General features: G+C 44.0%; 7 protein-coding genes across 7 annotated transcripts; 4 read left to right on the top strand and 3 right to left on the bottom strand.

Annotated features, from left to right (window-relative positions):
- Window positions 1–243: 243 nt before the first annotated feature.
- On the top strand, window positions 244–1,371 carry SAPINGB_P006270 (uncharacterized protein; the record flags this gene model as incomplete). The annotated part of the gene is made up of 1 exon (XM_032000981.1): window positions 244–1,371. One exon carries the CDS (start codon window positions 244–246, stop codon window positions 1,369–1,371), a length of 1,128 nt encoding a protein of 375 aa, XP_031856872.1.
- A 297-nt stretch (window positions 1,372–1,668) lies between these two features.
- Window positions 1,669–2,814, top strand: SAPINGB_P006269 (uncharacterized protein; the record flags this gene model as incomplete). Its single annotated transcript, XM_032000980.1, has 1 exon — window positions 1,669–2,814. One exon carries the CDS (start codon window positions 1,669–1,671, stop codon window positions 2,812–2,814), a length of 1,146 nt encoding a protein of 381 aa, XP_031856871.1.
- Window positions 2,815–3,154: 340 nt separating this feature from the next.
- Window positions 3,155–4,309, top strand: SAPINGB_P006268 (uncharacterized protein; the record flags this gene model as incomplete). The annotated part of the gene is made up of 1 exon (XM_032000979.1): window positions 3,155–4,309. One exon carries the CDS (start codon window positions 3,155–3,157, stop codon window positions 4,307–4,309), a length of 1,155 nt encoding a protein of 384 aa, XP_031856870.1.
- Window positions 4,310–4,367: 58 nt separating this feature from the next.
- Window positions 4,368–5,432, bottom strand: SAPINGB_P006267 (uncharacterized protein; the record flags this gene model as incomplete). The annotated part of the gene is made up of 1 exon (XM_032000978.1): window positions 4,368–5,432. The coding sequence occupies one exon, from the start codon at window positions 5,430–5,432 to the stop codon at window positions 4,368–4,370; it is 1,065 nt and encodes a 354-aa protein (XP_031856869.1).
- A 563-nt stretch (window positions 5,433–5,995) lies between these two features.
- Window positions 5,996–7,141, top strand: SAPINGB_P006266 (uncharacterized protein; the record flags this gene model as incomplete). The annotated part of the gene is made up of 1 exon (XM_032000977.1): window positions 5,996–7,141. One exon carries the CDS (start codon window positions 5,996–5,998, stop codon window positions 7,139–7,141), a length of 1,146 nt encoding a protein of 381 aa, XP_031856868.1.
- Window positions 7,142–7,250: 109 nt separating this feature from the next.
- On the bottom strand, window positions 7,251–14,269 carry SAPINGB_P006265 (uncharacterized protein; the record flags this gene model as incomplete). The annotated part of the gene is made up of 2 exons (XM_032000976.1): window positions 7,251–13,872; window positions 13,932–14,269. 2 exons carry the CDS (start codon window positions 14,267–14,269, stop codon window positions 7,251–7,253), a joined length of 6,960 nt encoding a protein of 2,319 aa, XP_031856867.1.
- Window positions 14,270–14,561: 292 nt separating this feature from the next.
- SAPINGB_P006264 (uncharacterized protein) lies at window positions 14,562–15,461 on the bottom strand (the record flags this gene model as incomplete). The annotated part of the gene is made up of 1 exon (XM_032000975.1): window positions 14,562–15,461. The coding sequence occupies one exon, from the start codon at window positions 15,459–15,461 to the stop codon at window positions 14,562–14,564; it is 900 nt and encodes a 299-aa protein (XP_031856866.1).
- Between the last annotated feature and the right edge of the window lie 385 nt (window positions 15,462–15,846).

Genomic DNA, 15,846 nt, shown 5'->3' with positions numbered 1-15,846 from the left:
CGGACTTAAGTATGGAAATAGTTCGACGGGGAAAAAAAAAAAAAAAAAATCAACTATCTCCACGAATGGCCTTTCATCATCAATTCAATAGTCAAATCCCTTTTTTTAAAAAAAAAAAAAAAAAAAATTTTTTTATATATAAATAAATGTTTTTTTTCTCCCTCCCTTATTCCTTTTCTTAAACAAATAAACAAACCATTCTTTAATTTCAATCAAAAATTATCAAACAACTTTTACCCCACAATGTCTGTTCTCACTAACAACCTCTTCAAACCAATTATGGTGGGTCGCATCAAACTTGCCCACCGTATTGCCATGGCCCCATTAACTCGAGTTCGCGCAGACCCAGAAACAGCAGTCCCAACCAACGTTATGGAAACCTATTACAAGCAACGCTCACAGGCCCCAGGCACACTTATTGTGACCGAGGCCACCGTCATTTCAGAACAAGCACGGGCATTCCCAGGTGTGCCTGGTATTTGGACAAAAGACCAAGTGTCTGGCTGGAAAAAAATCACAGATATTGTTCATGATCAACACTCATTTATTTTCCAGCAATTGTGGGCTGTGGGTCGTGCAGCAAAGCCCAACTATTTATTCTCGCTTGGGAACGACTTTGTATCATCGTCAAATGTACCGGATCTCACTAGTCCCTACAACCAAGAAGGAATTATTCCTCGTGCTTTAACTATTGAAGAAATTAAACAATACGTGAAAGATTTCGCACAGGCAGCCAAAAACTCAATCGAAGCTGGGTTTGATGGTGTCGAGATTCACGCAGCAAATGGATATTTGCCACACCAGTTTCTTGACGAAACTGTCAACCATCGCACGGACCAGTATGGCGGGAGTGTAGAAAATCGGGCAAGATTCACTTTAGAAATTGTTGACGCCATTTCAGAAGCCATTGGCTCAGACCGTTTGGCCATCCGTTTATCACCCTATGAAACGTATGGCGATATGAAGTATGGTCCTGCTACTCTTGAACAATACGCGTATCTTCTCAAGGAACTTGAAGTGCGCGGCCTCAAGTCTGGCGGTCGCCTAGCATACATTCATACTGTGGAAAACACGTTTGATGCCACAAACTCTGTGGGCGAACCCATTCTCAAACGACCCTTAGAGTTTGTACGTAACGTTTGGTCTGGTGTTTGGATCCGCACCCAGCACTTTAGTCGTGACCTGGCGCTAGATTTTGCAGACTTGGACGACAAACTGGTGATTGGATTCGGAAAAATGTTCATTTCAAACCCAGACCTGGTGCGTCGGATCAAAGAAGATTTGCCTCTGGCCACACCGGATTTTACCAAACTATATACTGGCGGTGCGAGTGGGTACATTGACTATCCAGAATATGCAGAAAAGAAATAAGAAATAAAGAAATATAGCTCATGTAGCAATAAGATTGTAATGATTCAGTCAAACCACTCTTCTGGATTTCTCAGGGTTTATTACTGGTGTACCCGATTGAAAAGTCTTGTGGAGAAAAAAAAAAAAAAAAATTCCCTCCATTTTGGTGCTTATAAATCAGTCAGGAACCCCCCACACTCATATGAAATCAGTTCATCCTCATCTTGATAATTAATAATAAATACCTCTGATTTTTCCCCTTCTCACTCTCCAAAAAAAAAAAAAAAGAAAAAATTTATCACCCTTCAATCAAAATCCATGACAGCTTCAGCTTTAACAAATAACCTCTTTAAGCCTCTCAAGGTGGGAGAAATCACCTTGGCCCAGCGTATCGCAATGGCCCCTTTAACTCGCGAGCGTGCCCGCGTGGCAGACTCAGTTCCCACAGATATCATGACCACCTACTACACACAGCGTGCTTCTGCTCCAGGAACTCTTATCGTCACCGAAGCCACATTCATTACCGAGCGTGCCGGTGGGTACCCGGGAGTCCCTGGAATTTGGTCTCAAGATCAAGTCCATGCCTGGCAAAAAGTGACTGCCGCTGTCCATAAGCAAAAGTCGTTTATATTTTTGCAATTGTGGGCCCTAGGACGGGTCGCAGGACCCGACACATTGCGTTCAAATGGTCACGATCTGGTGTCTGCATCCAATATTTCAGACACCACACAGGTGGGCCAGCACCTAGCGTTAGACGATGTATTTGGGGAAGCCCCGAGACCGCTGAGCGTTGAAGAGATAAAAGAATATGTTCAGGATTATGTTCACGCTGCACAGAACGCAATTGAGGCAGGATTTGATGGGATTGAGATTCATTCGGCAAACGGGTACCTTTTGCAACAGTTTTTAGACGAGCACTCGAATTTGCGTACAGATGAGTACGGTGGGAATGTAGAGAACAGGGCCCGGTTTGTGCTAGAAGTTGTGGACGCGATTATAAGTGCAATTGGTGCTGACCGTATCGGGATCCGGTTGTCACCGTACGAAACGTATGGCGACATGAAGCCCGGGATTGGAACTTTAGAACAGTATGCGTATCTTTTAAAAGAACTTGAGGAGCGCGGGCTTAAGCCAAATGGTCGGCTGGCCTATATCCACACTGTGGAAAACACTTTTAAATCAACCAACTCACTAGGCGAGCCCATTCTAAGACGCCCGTTGGAGTTTGTGCGAAATGTGTGGACTGGCGTGTGGATCCGTACCCTAGGGTTTGACCGAAATCTGGCGCTCCAGTTTGCAGATGTAGATGATAAACTGGTGATTGGTTTTGGAAAGTCATTCATTGCTAATCCGGACCTGGTGCGCCGGCTAAAGGAGAATTTGCCTCTTAACAAGTTTGATTTCAAAACCTTTTACCGAGCTGGCTCCAAGGGCTATACTGACTACCCATTTTATGAAAGTTGATGTGATTGACGTCAGATATTCAGATATTGAAATAGATGGATGAACATGCTATTTTTTTTTTTTTTTTTGCTTATAAATACAAACGACAATGATAAAGAGCCGCTTTAGTACCGGGTCCGTCGTAAAGAGCTAGCTGCATTTCCCGGAACCTTATAAATATATAATACTCTTGTTCAACCGCTCTCCGAAATGACGTGATTAGAAAATCGTTTTGTTATAAATATCCCCGGGTGCGTCTCTTTTATATAAGAGAAGAAAAAAAAAAAAGAATAAGAAAATAAAATAAAATAAAATAAAATAAAATAAAAATAACCCCCCCTCATTTTAAAACACCCTTCCAATGACAGTTTCTACAACTGATACCAATAATAACCTCTTCAAGCCGCTGAAAGTCGGCCAAGTCACGCTTAACCAGCGTATTGCAATGGCCCCGTTGACCCGGGTACGTGCACAAGTCGAAGGTGCAGTGCCAACAGATCTTATGACGACATACTACGAACAACGCGCGTCAAGCCCCGGGACACTGCTCATCACCGAGGCCACATTCATCACAGAACGCGCAGGCGGGTACCAAGGAGTGCCCGGGATCTGGTCTAAGGAGCAGATTGATGGGTGGGCTAAAGTTGCAGCGGCCATTCATGCCAAAGGTTCTTTCGGGTACGTGCAGCTGTGGGCTTTGGGCAGAACCGCAGGACCAGAGTACCTACAATCGCGTGGCTACGATCTGGTTTCATCGTCAAACGTCGCACGGCCACTGGGTCCTAAGAATAAATTGATTGGCACCGATACAGTTGGAACCGTTCCTCGGCCATTGACGGTAGATGAAATTCACGAGTACGTGCGTGACTATGCGCAAGCAGCCAAAAACTCAATTGAAGCAGGGTTTGATGGGGTTGAGATCCATGCAGCCAATGGGTTTTTACCGCATCAGTTTTTACACGAAAACATAAACAAACGCACGGATGAGTACGGCGGGAGTGTTGAGAACCGGGCTCGGTTTACTCTTGAAATTGTAGACGCAGTTTCAGCCGCAATTGGTGCGAGTCGGGTGGGCATCAGGTTTTCACCGTATTACGTTGGTAGTGACCTTGGGGCCGGTCCTGGGACGTTGGAGTTGTATGCATACTTGCTTAAAGAGTTGGAGGAACGCGGTCTTGCTGATGAAGCCAATAAGCGGTTGGCATATATTCACACGGTAGAAGGTGCAATTGAAGTGCATAATTCAATAGGAAACCCCATTTTGAGACGCCCATTGGAATTTGTGCGCAATGTCTGGACAGGTGGGTGGATCAGAGCGCAAAGATTTGACAGAAAGTTGGCGCTTGAGATTGCGGATGTCGATGACAAGGTGGTGATTGCATTTGGGAAACCCTTTATTTCAAATCCAGACTTGGTTCGTCGGATTAAAGAAAACTTGCCATGGGCAGAGCCAGACTATGAGACGTTTTACGTGCCAGGAGCCAAAGGATATACCGATTACCCTTTTTATAGCTGAATCATGTAATGAATTGACAAATGCCTTCTTTTTTTTTTTTTTTTTTTTTTTTCTCTTTTTATTCTGGCAAAAACACATTGAGCAGCTTATCGACAATATCCTGCATTTCCATGATACCGACAGGCTTACCAGAAGAATTTTTTCGATTTCGTCTTCGTTTTTGAGCAACCGCAAATTGGGCTGCACGGATGGTGTGGCCATAAACTTCCTTAAATTCTGCGTCCCTGGCAACTCCGCGTAAGCGCAAGGATGCCAGAATCAAGTGCTGTAGTGCTTGCCGTTCACGGTCCTCTAGAGTTCCTTCAACGACCAAAGATTGGTTTTCAGTGGGACGTTCAGCAGGAGGAACTGAAGAGGGTCGGGGTCGAGCAGCTTCACGGTTGGCACGAGTGAAGGGATCTGGTGTTGGGTCTTCGACAATGGGGGCTCCAAATGGGACTCGAGAGGAATGTCTGCGGCCGACCGAGTGCTGGTGCAAGAGATCAAGGCCCTTTGATTCTTGGACGGGTTGTCGGGTGGTTCCGAGAAACCTTGAAGGTTCCCTAGCTAGGCCAGTTTCTGAGTCAAGAATATAAGGTTGGGTGTTTTGGGGTTTATTAGATTGTCCGGCCATGTGAACCAAAGCCAGAATTTGTGCATCTGCCTTGACCAAAACTGCAGAAAGATCCCAGTTGGTATTGTTGGCATTAGGAATTTTGACTAGTATAAGGGTATATGTACAAGTGGTATTGTCGGATACAGTAGCAGCGGAAGGTGCTGGTTGTACAAGTAGCCCAACGGCTGGATCAGTGTGAGCAAAAAGGGCATTTAAGTTGTCGCGTGCCGTAGCATCGGTAGTTTTTATAATCCATTGGCCGCCACAAAAGGCCCAAATAGGTACTAGATGGGTGTTAACTCGGGCGATTGCAACTAATCCACTTGTAACCAAAGACTGAAGGATTGATAGAGAAGTAGTAGTAGTAGATGATGATGATGATGATGAGCTTGAAGAAGCCCAGAATTGAAGACCTGGAAGAAGAATGTCTGTTTCTGCACCTACTGCAGAGCCTGGTATTGCGAGGTCTGCAGCAGCCACAAAGAATGCCTGTTCAGAGGGGCTATTTAGTGGCGGGTCTTTGCTCATTTGGTATGGCAATGTGTATGTATGTGTGTAGACTTGATATTCGTGTCGGGTATTTGGTTAAGTTTGATTGCTGCTTTTTAAAAAATAAAAAATAAAAAAAATTGTTCGTGGTGGTGGTGGTGGTTGTGTAAAAGCCTCGTTGAAGCCCAAAATTATTAAATTTTTTTTAAAAAAAAAAAAAAAAAAAAAAGCAGCACCACCACCACTAACATCAACCACCACCAAATCACCACCAAACCACCAACCTTAAAATTTTCCCTTCCAGTATTTTTTTTTTTTTTTTTTTTTGTTCTTTGTTAATTATTTTTTATTTATATATTTTTATTTATTTTTTTTAAATAAAAAAATTGAAATAAATTTTAAATAAAAAAAATTTAAAAATTTAAAAATTTAAAAAAAAAAAATAAAAATAAATAAATAAAAATAAATAAAAATAAAAATAAATCACAAAGTCTTTGGAGATTCCAAACCTCCATAAACCTTTCCCAAATATTCCACACCTCCATCGCACACATACCCACACATCATAATAATTAATACACATACACGCACACATATAAAAAATGGTCAAGTCGGTGGCTCGCGTGTACGCAAACTACAACAAAGATATGCCCAGCTCGTACTGGGACTATGAACATGTCAAAATTAACTGGGGTAGTCTTAACTACTATGAGATTCTACGCAAAGTCGGTCGCGGAAAGTACTCAGAAGCCTTTGAAGGCATCAACATTGGCTCGCTCAACATGGGTAGCTCCAGTAACAGCTCCGGCAGTACTGCAGGTGACAAGGCCTCCAAAACTTCTGCTGGCTCTTCATCTTCTCCCACCTCTTCCTCCTCTTCCTCTTCTTCTTCATCCTCCTCTTCAGCAACAGATACACCCGAGTTTGAAACATGCGTCATCAAGGTGCTCAAGCCCGTCCGCAAGAAAAAAATCAAGCGTGAAATCAAGATTCTGCAGAACCTCGCCGGAGGAACAAACATCGTCACACTGCTAGACGTAGTCCGCGATCCTACATCCAAAACTCCCTCGCTCATCTTTGAATATATCAATAATGTCGACTTCCGTGTCCTATACCCTAAGTTTACAAATTATGATATCCAGTACTACATGTTTGAGCTGCTTAAGGCTCTCGATTACTGTCATTCAAAGGGAATCATGCACCGCGATGTCAAGCCCCACAATATCATGATTGACCACCCTAATCGAAAGCTTCGTCTTATTGACTGGGGACTTGCCGAGTTCTATCACCCGGAAATCGAGTATAATGTCCGGGTCGCCAGTCGTTGCTACAAGGGCCCTGAGCTTCTTGTCGACTTTCAAATGTACGACTACTCACTCGATCTTTGGTCTCTGGGAGCAGTTCTTGCTGCCATGATCTTCAAAATCGACCCCTTTTTCCACGGCTCTTCAAATACAAATCAACTCATCAAAATCGCCCAAGTCCTAGGAACTGACGACCTTTTCCGCTACCTCGACAAGTACGATACCTCTCTGCCGCCTGAGTACGATAATATCCTCGGCGTTTACCCCCGTCAGCCATGGACTTCATTCATCAACAAAACAAACGAGCAGTTTGCAACCCCTCGTGCAATCGACTTTATCGACAAGCTCCTCCGTTATGACCACCAAGAGCGCCTTACTGCTCAAGAAGCAATGGCCCACCCGTACTTTGATGATGTCAGGCCCATCTTGGCTCCGAGTGTATAGAGATTTGTGTTATTTATTTAAAAGAAAAAAAAAATTGTAATTTGTTAATATTTTTTATTTTTTTTAAAAAAAAAAAAAAAAAAAAAAAGAAATATATTCTTCCTCTTCCTTACTCTGGAGCTGTTACAAATGAAGACTCAGATAAACTAGGCGTCATGGTCGATTGATGTTGTTGTTGCTGATATGGAGACTGCTGATTATCGGACAGTGGCAACAGCTTTTCTGGCTGCCGTGAAGAAGCTGTAGATGACAAGACAGTGCCAGCACGAGTAGCCTGAGAAATAATTCCCAACGCTTGGTGCAGCAACTCACTCAGTTCCGCTGTACCCGCCCCACACTTGAACTCGTCCATGGCTGTACGCAAATACAACGTGGTTACTGCATTTTCAACCCGCGTTACAATATTGTCCAAAAACGCACCGTACTCATACTCATTGTTAGGGAGCATGATCCCCAACTGGTTGGTTGTCCGGTTCGTCGGACCTGGCTCTTTACTAGCAGAGGCACGTAAAGGAGGCATCGTACCGTCACTGGAAATCGTCGTGCACGGATTCAAACTAGAACAAATGCGTTCCAGGCGAACAGCACACAACCGCAGATTCGGCAGCTGCTCAAGCGATAGGGACCCGTACCGTGACGAGCGAACCTCACTACGCTTCTTTTTCGATAGCAAGTGGTGCTCAAAGCGGCCCAACAACGGCGTTGGGTATCCCAAGTTGATAAATTCGGGATTTTCCAGACCCTTGAGCTTATACTCGCCTAGCTCCTTAATCTCCCACCCAATACTATCCAAGGCCTTCATATCCTGCTCCAACTTCCACCCAAGCACTTCATCTCCGCCAAATGCTTCCGATAGTGTCATTTTGTTTTCCTTTACTGCTTCTAATGCTGCACCAACTTGTTTCATTTCAGACACAAAATCGGACGAAAGCGAAATCTGACCACCATCTGCAACCGCACTAATACGCGCTGCCTTATTGACCATGGGTCCAAAGTAATCCATACGCCGTGTAATAGGATCCTTCTCACACACAGGCGAGCCCCAATGAATACCCATGCGCACAGACAACCCTCGGTACATGGGCTGGCCCTTATCGTCCAAAATCTCGCATCCATCTTCCGTCTCCAAAATCTCCGCTGGCCATTCTGCAGACAGCAGCATCTGCTGCACATTGAAACACCAAAGCAGTGCAGAAGTAGGGGTCGGGAACGACACAACAAATGCATCGCCTTCAGTCTTGACCTCATAGCCGCCTGTAATACGCATCTGCCGACGCATAATACTATTGTGTAACTTGATGGCCGATCGCATCGCAGGAGCATGCGACTCCCATAAACTTGTCGAGTTTTTGATATCTGTAAACACAATCGCAAGCTCACCCTGTGGCGGCTCAACTTCGCCACCCAACCGTGCAAGTTCAGAGTCTTTGCCCTTATCACGGCGCTTCTTATGAGATGAGTACTCGTCACCCATCCGTGAAAACGTCCCGTCATAGTTCTCAACGGTAACGTCGCCACCACTAGTCCCATAAACAGGTGCTCCTATCTTGTTGGTGCGAGTCCGCTTGCGCGATAATCCAACTCCAATCACCATAACAAGAATCTTATCCGATGCACCATATGCAATGGCAAAGTCGCGCAGCTTGGCAGCAGCACGCATCAAGTCACCCTTTTCTGTGCGTGCAACGTCCACCGCTGTTTGGTATGACACATATTCCCAAAGCTGCTTCGATGCCAAAATAATCATCTCATCGGCATCAGAAATTTCCCACACCGTAATAGAGGGGCTGGCGTAGATATGAGGAATCAAATTGTAAAAACCAATTGCACGAGAAACGTCGAGCAAATCGTCCAACTGGCCAGTAGACGAAATAATACCACCAGACCGACGAATCCGCTGGAGCTCCTTTTGCGACGTAGGGTCGTGACGAGTAGTCAGCACGCTAAACTCATTAGCAACGTGCACCATAATGGCCATTGAGTCACCGGCATTGGCAATATAAAGCTTATTGTCGGCAACATAAACGATAGTAGCGCATGAACCTGTCATGCCGTCTCGGTACTCAAGATTAATGGCTGTAGATGAGCGGTGACCAATAGGTGTGTGTGCAACCTCCTCAGTCGGCATGAGAATAGTATTTCCAATTTCCTTATTTGTATTCAAAAAGGCACGGCGCAGAGCATCTTCTACCTGCTCTTCTTTGCGCAACTTTTTGAGTTCATCTTGGAGAATGCTGCCAAAAGTCTCCTGCACAAGCTTCGACACTTTATTGCCAGATTGAATTTCAGTGCCGCGGCCATCAAATAAGCCTATCACAATCTCGTTTTCTTTGCCGCGGAATCGCTCTAGAACCATGTCTGTAACTGACAAGTTATTGCTATGACCAAGAGAGTCTGCAAGACCATATGGATACGAGTGAATCTCCGAACCATAAGTACGCACACGGCAATTTGCAGATTGGTCAGGGACAGAGAGTGCAGTCAAGGTAACATCCATGAGACCGAGCACTCGGATATTTGACAAGACTGTAAAGTCACTCATGTCAACTTCTCGGCGGTAAGAAGAGTTGGGAATGTTAGGACTGTTGACTTCAAGTCGTCTGTTACCTGAAAAGTTGAGATACTTGAGATCGTGGTTAAAACGCCAGTTCCAGTCATAGGGCCAATTGTGAATATTGTACTTTAAAATGTTGGAGCCAACATCCAAAATATTTAAATGCGCAATCTTGCCCAGCTCGGCTGGGAGATTATGAAGCTTGTTGCTATTGACGTGGAAAACCTGAAGTCCTTGCAATGCTTCCATGTCGTCACCAGGAAGAGACGAAATTTTATTGCCGGAAAGATAAAGCTCGACAATGTGAGAAAATCGACGTAAAGCTCCATAAGGCACTTCACTGATATCATTGTAAGAAAGATTGAGGATTTGAAGCTCTGTAAGCAAAGAAAGTTCGTCAAAACAATCCTCCGTGAGTCGGTTATCACAAAGAATAAGTGTCAACAAACTCTGAGCCATTGGTGAAGGTTGACGGCGGTTACCCAAGGAGTAAACATTGGACTCACTTGTAGACGTGGATGTCTTTGGAGATCTAATAATTGGCGTGGCAGCAGTAGCAGTAGCAGCACATGCACCTGCACCTGAGTTGACGGGCTTAATAGCTGCCGGGGGTTTGTACTCGTCATAGGACGAAGAAATAGAAAGTGTGGAAGGCCGGCGGGCTTCTGGAGTAGCAGGCATCGTACTGTTTGCTGCTAGGATATCATTAACCATAGCGCTAACTTCTTTGCGCTCAGAATCCGAGCTGGAGATACTCGAATGGGAGGTAGGATTTTTAGGGAAACTGTCTAGCAAGTTAGAAGCCACATTGAGTAAAACAAGTGAGCCCAGGTTCCAAATTTCTGATGGTAAATGCAAGATATTGTTGCTGTGAAGATCCAAGTGAACCAAATTATGGAGCTGACCAATTTCCTCGGGAACAGAGTCAAGAGAGTTGGCCACTACACTTAGGTATTTGAGATTCTTGAGTGTACCAATTTTAGGAGGAAGTGTGGTAATGTGGTTTTTATCAAGAACTAACCGCTCGACCAAAGGAATGCGATCAATGAGAGCATCAGGTACACCTGCCATTTGGGCCTTTGAAAGGTTAATTGCAGTGAGAGTGGAATGAGCGCCGCGGAAATCAATATTGGTGATAGGATTACGGTCAAAGTAAAAGAGTTTTAGTCTGGGGAATTCAGCGTCAAACGAGGTGATGGAATTTTTCGACACATATAAAACTTCAAGCTTGGGGAGGCGCGACAAGAGGTCAATGTTTTGGAGTTTATTGTAACGTAAATCCAACTCTTTAAGAGACACCAAGTTGACAAATGTAACGGGGAGTCGTTTTGACAAGTATGAATTAGAAATGGCAAGCTTTTCAAGATTAACAAGTTGGCCAATTTCATCTGGCAGGTCGGCAATCTTGTTAAAAGAAATGTCAAAGTCGACGAGTGAAACAATTTTGCAAATAGCGTCTGGAAAGTCTTCAATATTGTTTGAAGAAAGATTGAGATACCGTAAAGATTTGAGCAGAGAAAACGAGTCCGGAATGCTTTCGAGGAGATTACCCTGGAGGTCAATAAAAGTAAGATTGGAAAGTCTATGAAAATCAACATCTTCAAGGCTTTTAATTAAATTGTCTTTAATGTCCAAAAACCCCAATTGTGGAGGGAGAATAATATTTGGTGGGAAGGTGTAAGACTGATTGTGGACATAACGAATTTCTCTCAAGTTATTGCAAGCCTGTATAAAATCTGAGGGAATTGAAATAGAAGGATTTTCAGAAACGTCGAGAAACTCAATTTTAGATGCATGTGGATAAAAAAATACTGGAATAGTTTGGAGGTCCATGTGTTGTAACTGAACGTGGCTAAAGTCGCGCGAGAGAATAGCCTTTTCATTTTCAGTAACAGTGCGAATCTTGGAACGCGAAATTTTAAATCGACAGAGGTATGACAGGTCCTCACGACCAACTTCGCCAATGCGATCTTTTTCCGTGTAACCCATGAGCTCTAGCAAAGAGCTTTGGTAAACAAGGGGTGTTTCTTCAGGGTTTAAAATGCGGGTGAGACCACCGATGCGGACCGTCAGCTGATGACCAGCAACCGAGCCCATATAAAACTTTTTGCCAATAAGCTGGATGAGTTCCTTGACAGTGACATCGACACGGCAAAATAGCGTACCAAAAGTGTCATCTTCGCGGAAAATGCGGACGCAGTGTTTTTCATTAGGATTGCGGGCTGGGAACGGGCTAACTTTGCTTGGAGCAAAGCTAGGGACAATATTCCAAGATTCTGGGGCGGTCCAGTTAGCAGCCGGGTCAGCCGTAGGAGTAGCAGTGGTAGGATTGCTAGAGGCCTGCGGGATTTGTGGGGCCATGGTAGTGGTAGGCGTGAGCTCGGAGGTGGCGCTCCGACGCATTGGGGTTGAGGTTGGGGAAACTGCGGCGGAAGAGTGTTTTTTCTTTGTTGTTGATGTTGTAAAAGTTTCTTCTGTGGGTGAAAAGGTTGCTGTACGGCCATTGGATGGAGGTTTGGGATTGACAATGCCGCCCATGTGCTCAAGGTCAGTGTCGAGGGGATAAAAGTTTGGGTTGGAGTAGATGGATTGCATTTTGGAGGCGTGTGATTGTGTAGTTGCTGTTGAAGAAGATGAAGAAGACACTAATGGTGGAGCAGCAGTTGTTGAAGGGATTGGAGAAGATGGAGCCGATTCCGAATGCAATGATGAAGGTCGCGACGAGGAGGAAGAAGTGTGTGTATGAGAACCAAGAGAAGTCACGTCGTTAGTAACAGTAGCGACACCATTATTGATTGCTCCATGAACATGATGTAAAGCCTGGCGGCCGGTATTTAAAATTGCATAAGATTGCCGGTGAAGAATATTATGGGGGGCGTTCGGGATAGAGAGTGTAGATTCGGAACGCTTATGTCTAATGCTAGAAGCCGAAGATGATGGCGCACTATTATCACTTGAATCCTCAGAAGATTCCCTACGGTATATAAGACGGCCAAGAAAGGAAGGTTTTTTGGATTTGCGTTTAGGGGGCTGGAGAGAAGTAGTAGAAGATGGGGGAGGAAAGTGCAATGGAGTTGAAAGGCCAATGTCGCTGCTATGGCGAGGAAGTGGGTTAATGGCAGGGCCATCTGCATCCCTGGCGTCAAAGACTTGCTGAGGGTCAGGGAAAACCACTGGTGTAATTGGCCTACTGCTGCTTCTTGAGCGAGTTTGCTGGGGGAGTTGTGATGGGGGGTCCGGATCAGGAACCACAAGAGGAGAAATGGGGTCGCTATTTTGACGAACACTAGATGCATGGGAAGTGCTTCTGTCAAGGGTCGGGCCCGGGTCCTGAGAATCCATTTCGCCAGTTACAGTTTTTGTGCTACTGACGCTGTCGGAATGTGCTTTTTTAGAAGGGCCAGAAAAGGAAGAGAGAGGAGAAACGTCTTCAATGTCTTTAATAGTCAAAAAGGCACTTGGGGTGCAAGTATTTGGGGATAGAGGTGGAGGAGAGGCGGGTGAAGGTTGTTGATATTCTGTAGGGTTTAAAGCAAAATGGATTGTTTTATGTGGTGGTGGTGATTGTGTATCCAAAGCTGGTAAAACATTGGATGGTCTGTGATTACCTGATGAAAAGTTTGTAGTGGATTTCCTTAAAGGCATGCTTGGGAAGGGTGCAGATGAGTTTATGGATGAGGTAGATTGATTGTTTGTAGTGGTGGTGGTGGTGGTGGTAGTGTTAAAATTTGTATTTGGGTTGCCGCCGGCTGTGTATGTGCTGCCATTGCCGCTTCCATAAAAGTTTGTTGTTGTTGTTGTGCTGCCACCACTGCCTTCAGTGACGCCCAGTAAAGTAGTCGGAACCGGTGGAGAGGAGGAGGAAGAGGAGGAAGAGGAGGAAGAACTTGTTGTGTAGGTGGTACCTGTGACATTGGGGCCCACCCAAGAAGATGGAGTGGCACCAGCCACACCGAGGGAAGTTTTCCTTGGGAAAGCAGTAGAACGAGAGTCATCTTCAAGGTATGAGGCGGAAAAAAGTGAAGAGGATGAGTTAGACGGGGCGGTTGGGAGTGAGGCGTTTGTGCTGACAGAAGTTAATGTGGAAGAAAGGTCTTGTTGGATAGGAATTTGTTGAAGAAATTGGACTTGGGTAATGGCAGCACCACCTCCTCCACGGACTGACATTCGTTGTTTTCTAGAAGTAAGTTGTTAGTGATGGTTTTTTTTTTTCAATCAATGGGTTAAATTACTTACGGTTTTATAGTATGTTCTGGTTCTTCATCTTCATCTTCATTTGTATGTTTTCGGAGCAATTTTGAAAATGGTCTGTGTTTACGCTTTGAAGAAGAGGCAATGGAAGGCGGATGGGATGTAGTTCCAAGAGAAGACTGAGAAGATGTAGCAGAAATTGGAATACTTCCTTCATAGATTGATGGAGGAGCAAGTTGTTTTGGAGATGGTGGTCTAGAAATCAAGTGTCCGGCAAGAACTTGTCGATATTCAGGATGAGATTGTTGTTCTTGTTCTTGTTGTTGTTCTTGCGGGGACTGCTGAGACGCACCTTTTAAGTCAAAAGGCGATCTCATTGGCATTGTGAAGGATTTTTATAAATGAGATTTTAATAGTATTATATGAAATTTTTGATAAATGTATATATATATATATATGAATATAATTTAAAGAGAAAAAAAAAAAAAGATTAGAAATTTTAATGTTTTTTTTTTATAGTTTCTGAAAGGGAAGGTTTTAAAGAATGAACTTTTTAGCAAGATGAGTTTTTCAACAACTTTTTTTTTTTTTATTTATTCTGCCAAATTGATAAGGGCTGTTACAACATTATTATTATTACATTTTTACATATATATATACCTTACACTTTAAGACTTAAAGACCATTTCCAACCTTGGCGTACTTGAGCACGTCATCGTAAACTGGGTACCGGCGTTGAGTGCTGACAGGAATACTAGAGGCCACAGAATCCAAGCGTTCCGGATCAAGTTCCGCATAAACAATTTCATCACCCTCTGCAGCCTCAGCCACAATCTCACCCCAAGGATCAACAACAAGCGAATGGCCATAAGCGTGGTAAGAAGATGAGAGATCACGGGAAGGTGAACACATGAGAACATATGTCTGGTTATCGACGGCTCTGGCGCGTGCAAGCAAAGACCAGTGAAGAGGACCAGTGGTAGTGTTAAAGGCACCTGGATAAATCATGGCAAAAGCTCGTGGGGTTCCTGTTGCAGGGTTTGCACGGGTAGATACAGCGGCAAGTTCAGGGAAGCGAACATCGTAGCAAATGCCGAGTCCTACACGGCCATAAGGGTCGAGAGAGAAAGAAGTTGCATGATCACCAGGAGAAAGGATATCAGACTCCATGAAACGGATTTTCCCAGGAACGTTAATGTCAAAGAGATGGACTTTCCTATGGGTGGCCAGCAGACGGCCATCAGGAGCGAATGAGATGTTTGTGTTATAGTACTTGGGGGATCCATTTTCAGAAACAACTTCAGGGATACTTCCTCCAATCAAAAAGACTTTTTGTTCTTTGGCAATAGAAGAAAGGTATTGTGTGGTTTCACCTGCAGGAATGGATTCAGCATATTTGGGGAAGGCAGAGACTGCATAAGGAGAGTTAAAGCATTCTGGGAGAACAACAAGCTTTGCACCGTTGGCAGCTGCTTGAGCAATTTTAGCCTTGACAGTTGAAAGATTTGCAGCCTTGTCAGCAGTTACAGTGAATTGGATAAGAGCGATCTTTAAAGCTTTTGATAGAGAAGCCATTGTGAATGAATTATATTGTATAAATTGAAAGTTATTCTTTTCTTTCTTTCTTTATTTCTTTAATATTTTGGTGGTGGTGGTGGTGGTGGTAGTTGGTGGTAGATTTGAAAATGAGTAATTATGTCCGCAGCGGCACCCCCCGCGGGGAACTTTGCGCGCGGCTCAACAATTTTTTATTTATTTTATTTAATTTAATTTAATTTATTTCCTATTAAATGCAATAACTTTTAAATACACGCCGCTTTTTTTTTTTTTTTTTTTTTTTTTTGAGATTCCGGGGAATCCTTTGAAGGGCTTCTTTCTCTCTTTTTTTTTTTTAATTGCCGAGTGGTAGAGAATTTGAGCGGCTCAGTATATATATCAAAAATATTACGATAATATATGA

Source organism: Magnusiomyces paraingens (assembly GCF_902498895.1).
Source record: "Magnusiomyces paraingens strain CBS 517.90 genome assembly, contig: contig5, whole genome shotgun sequence".
NCBI lineage: Eukaryota > Fungi > Ascomycota > Dipodascomycetes > Dipodascales > Dipodascaceae > Magnusiomyces > Magnusiomyces paraingens.
Note: the sequence above shows the minus strand (reverse complement) of the source record. Positions and strands in the feature narration are given on the sequence as shown.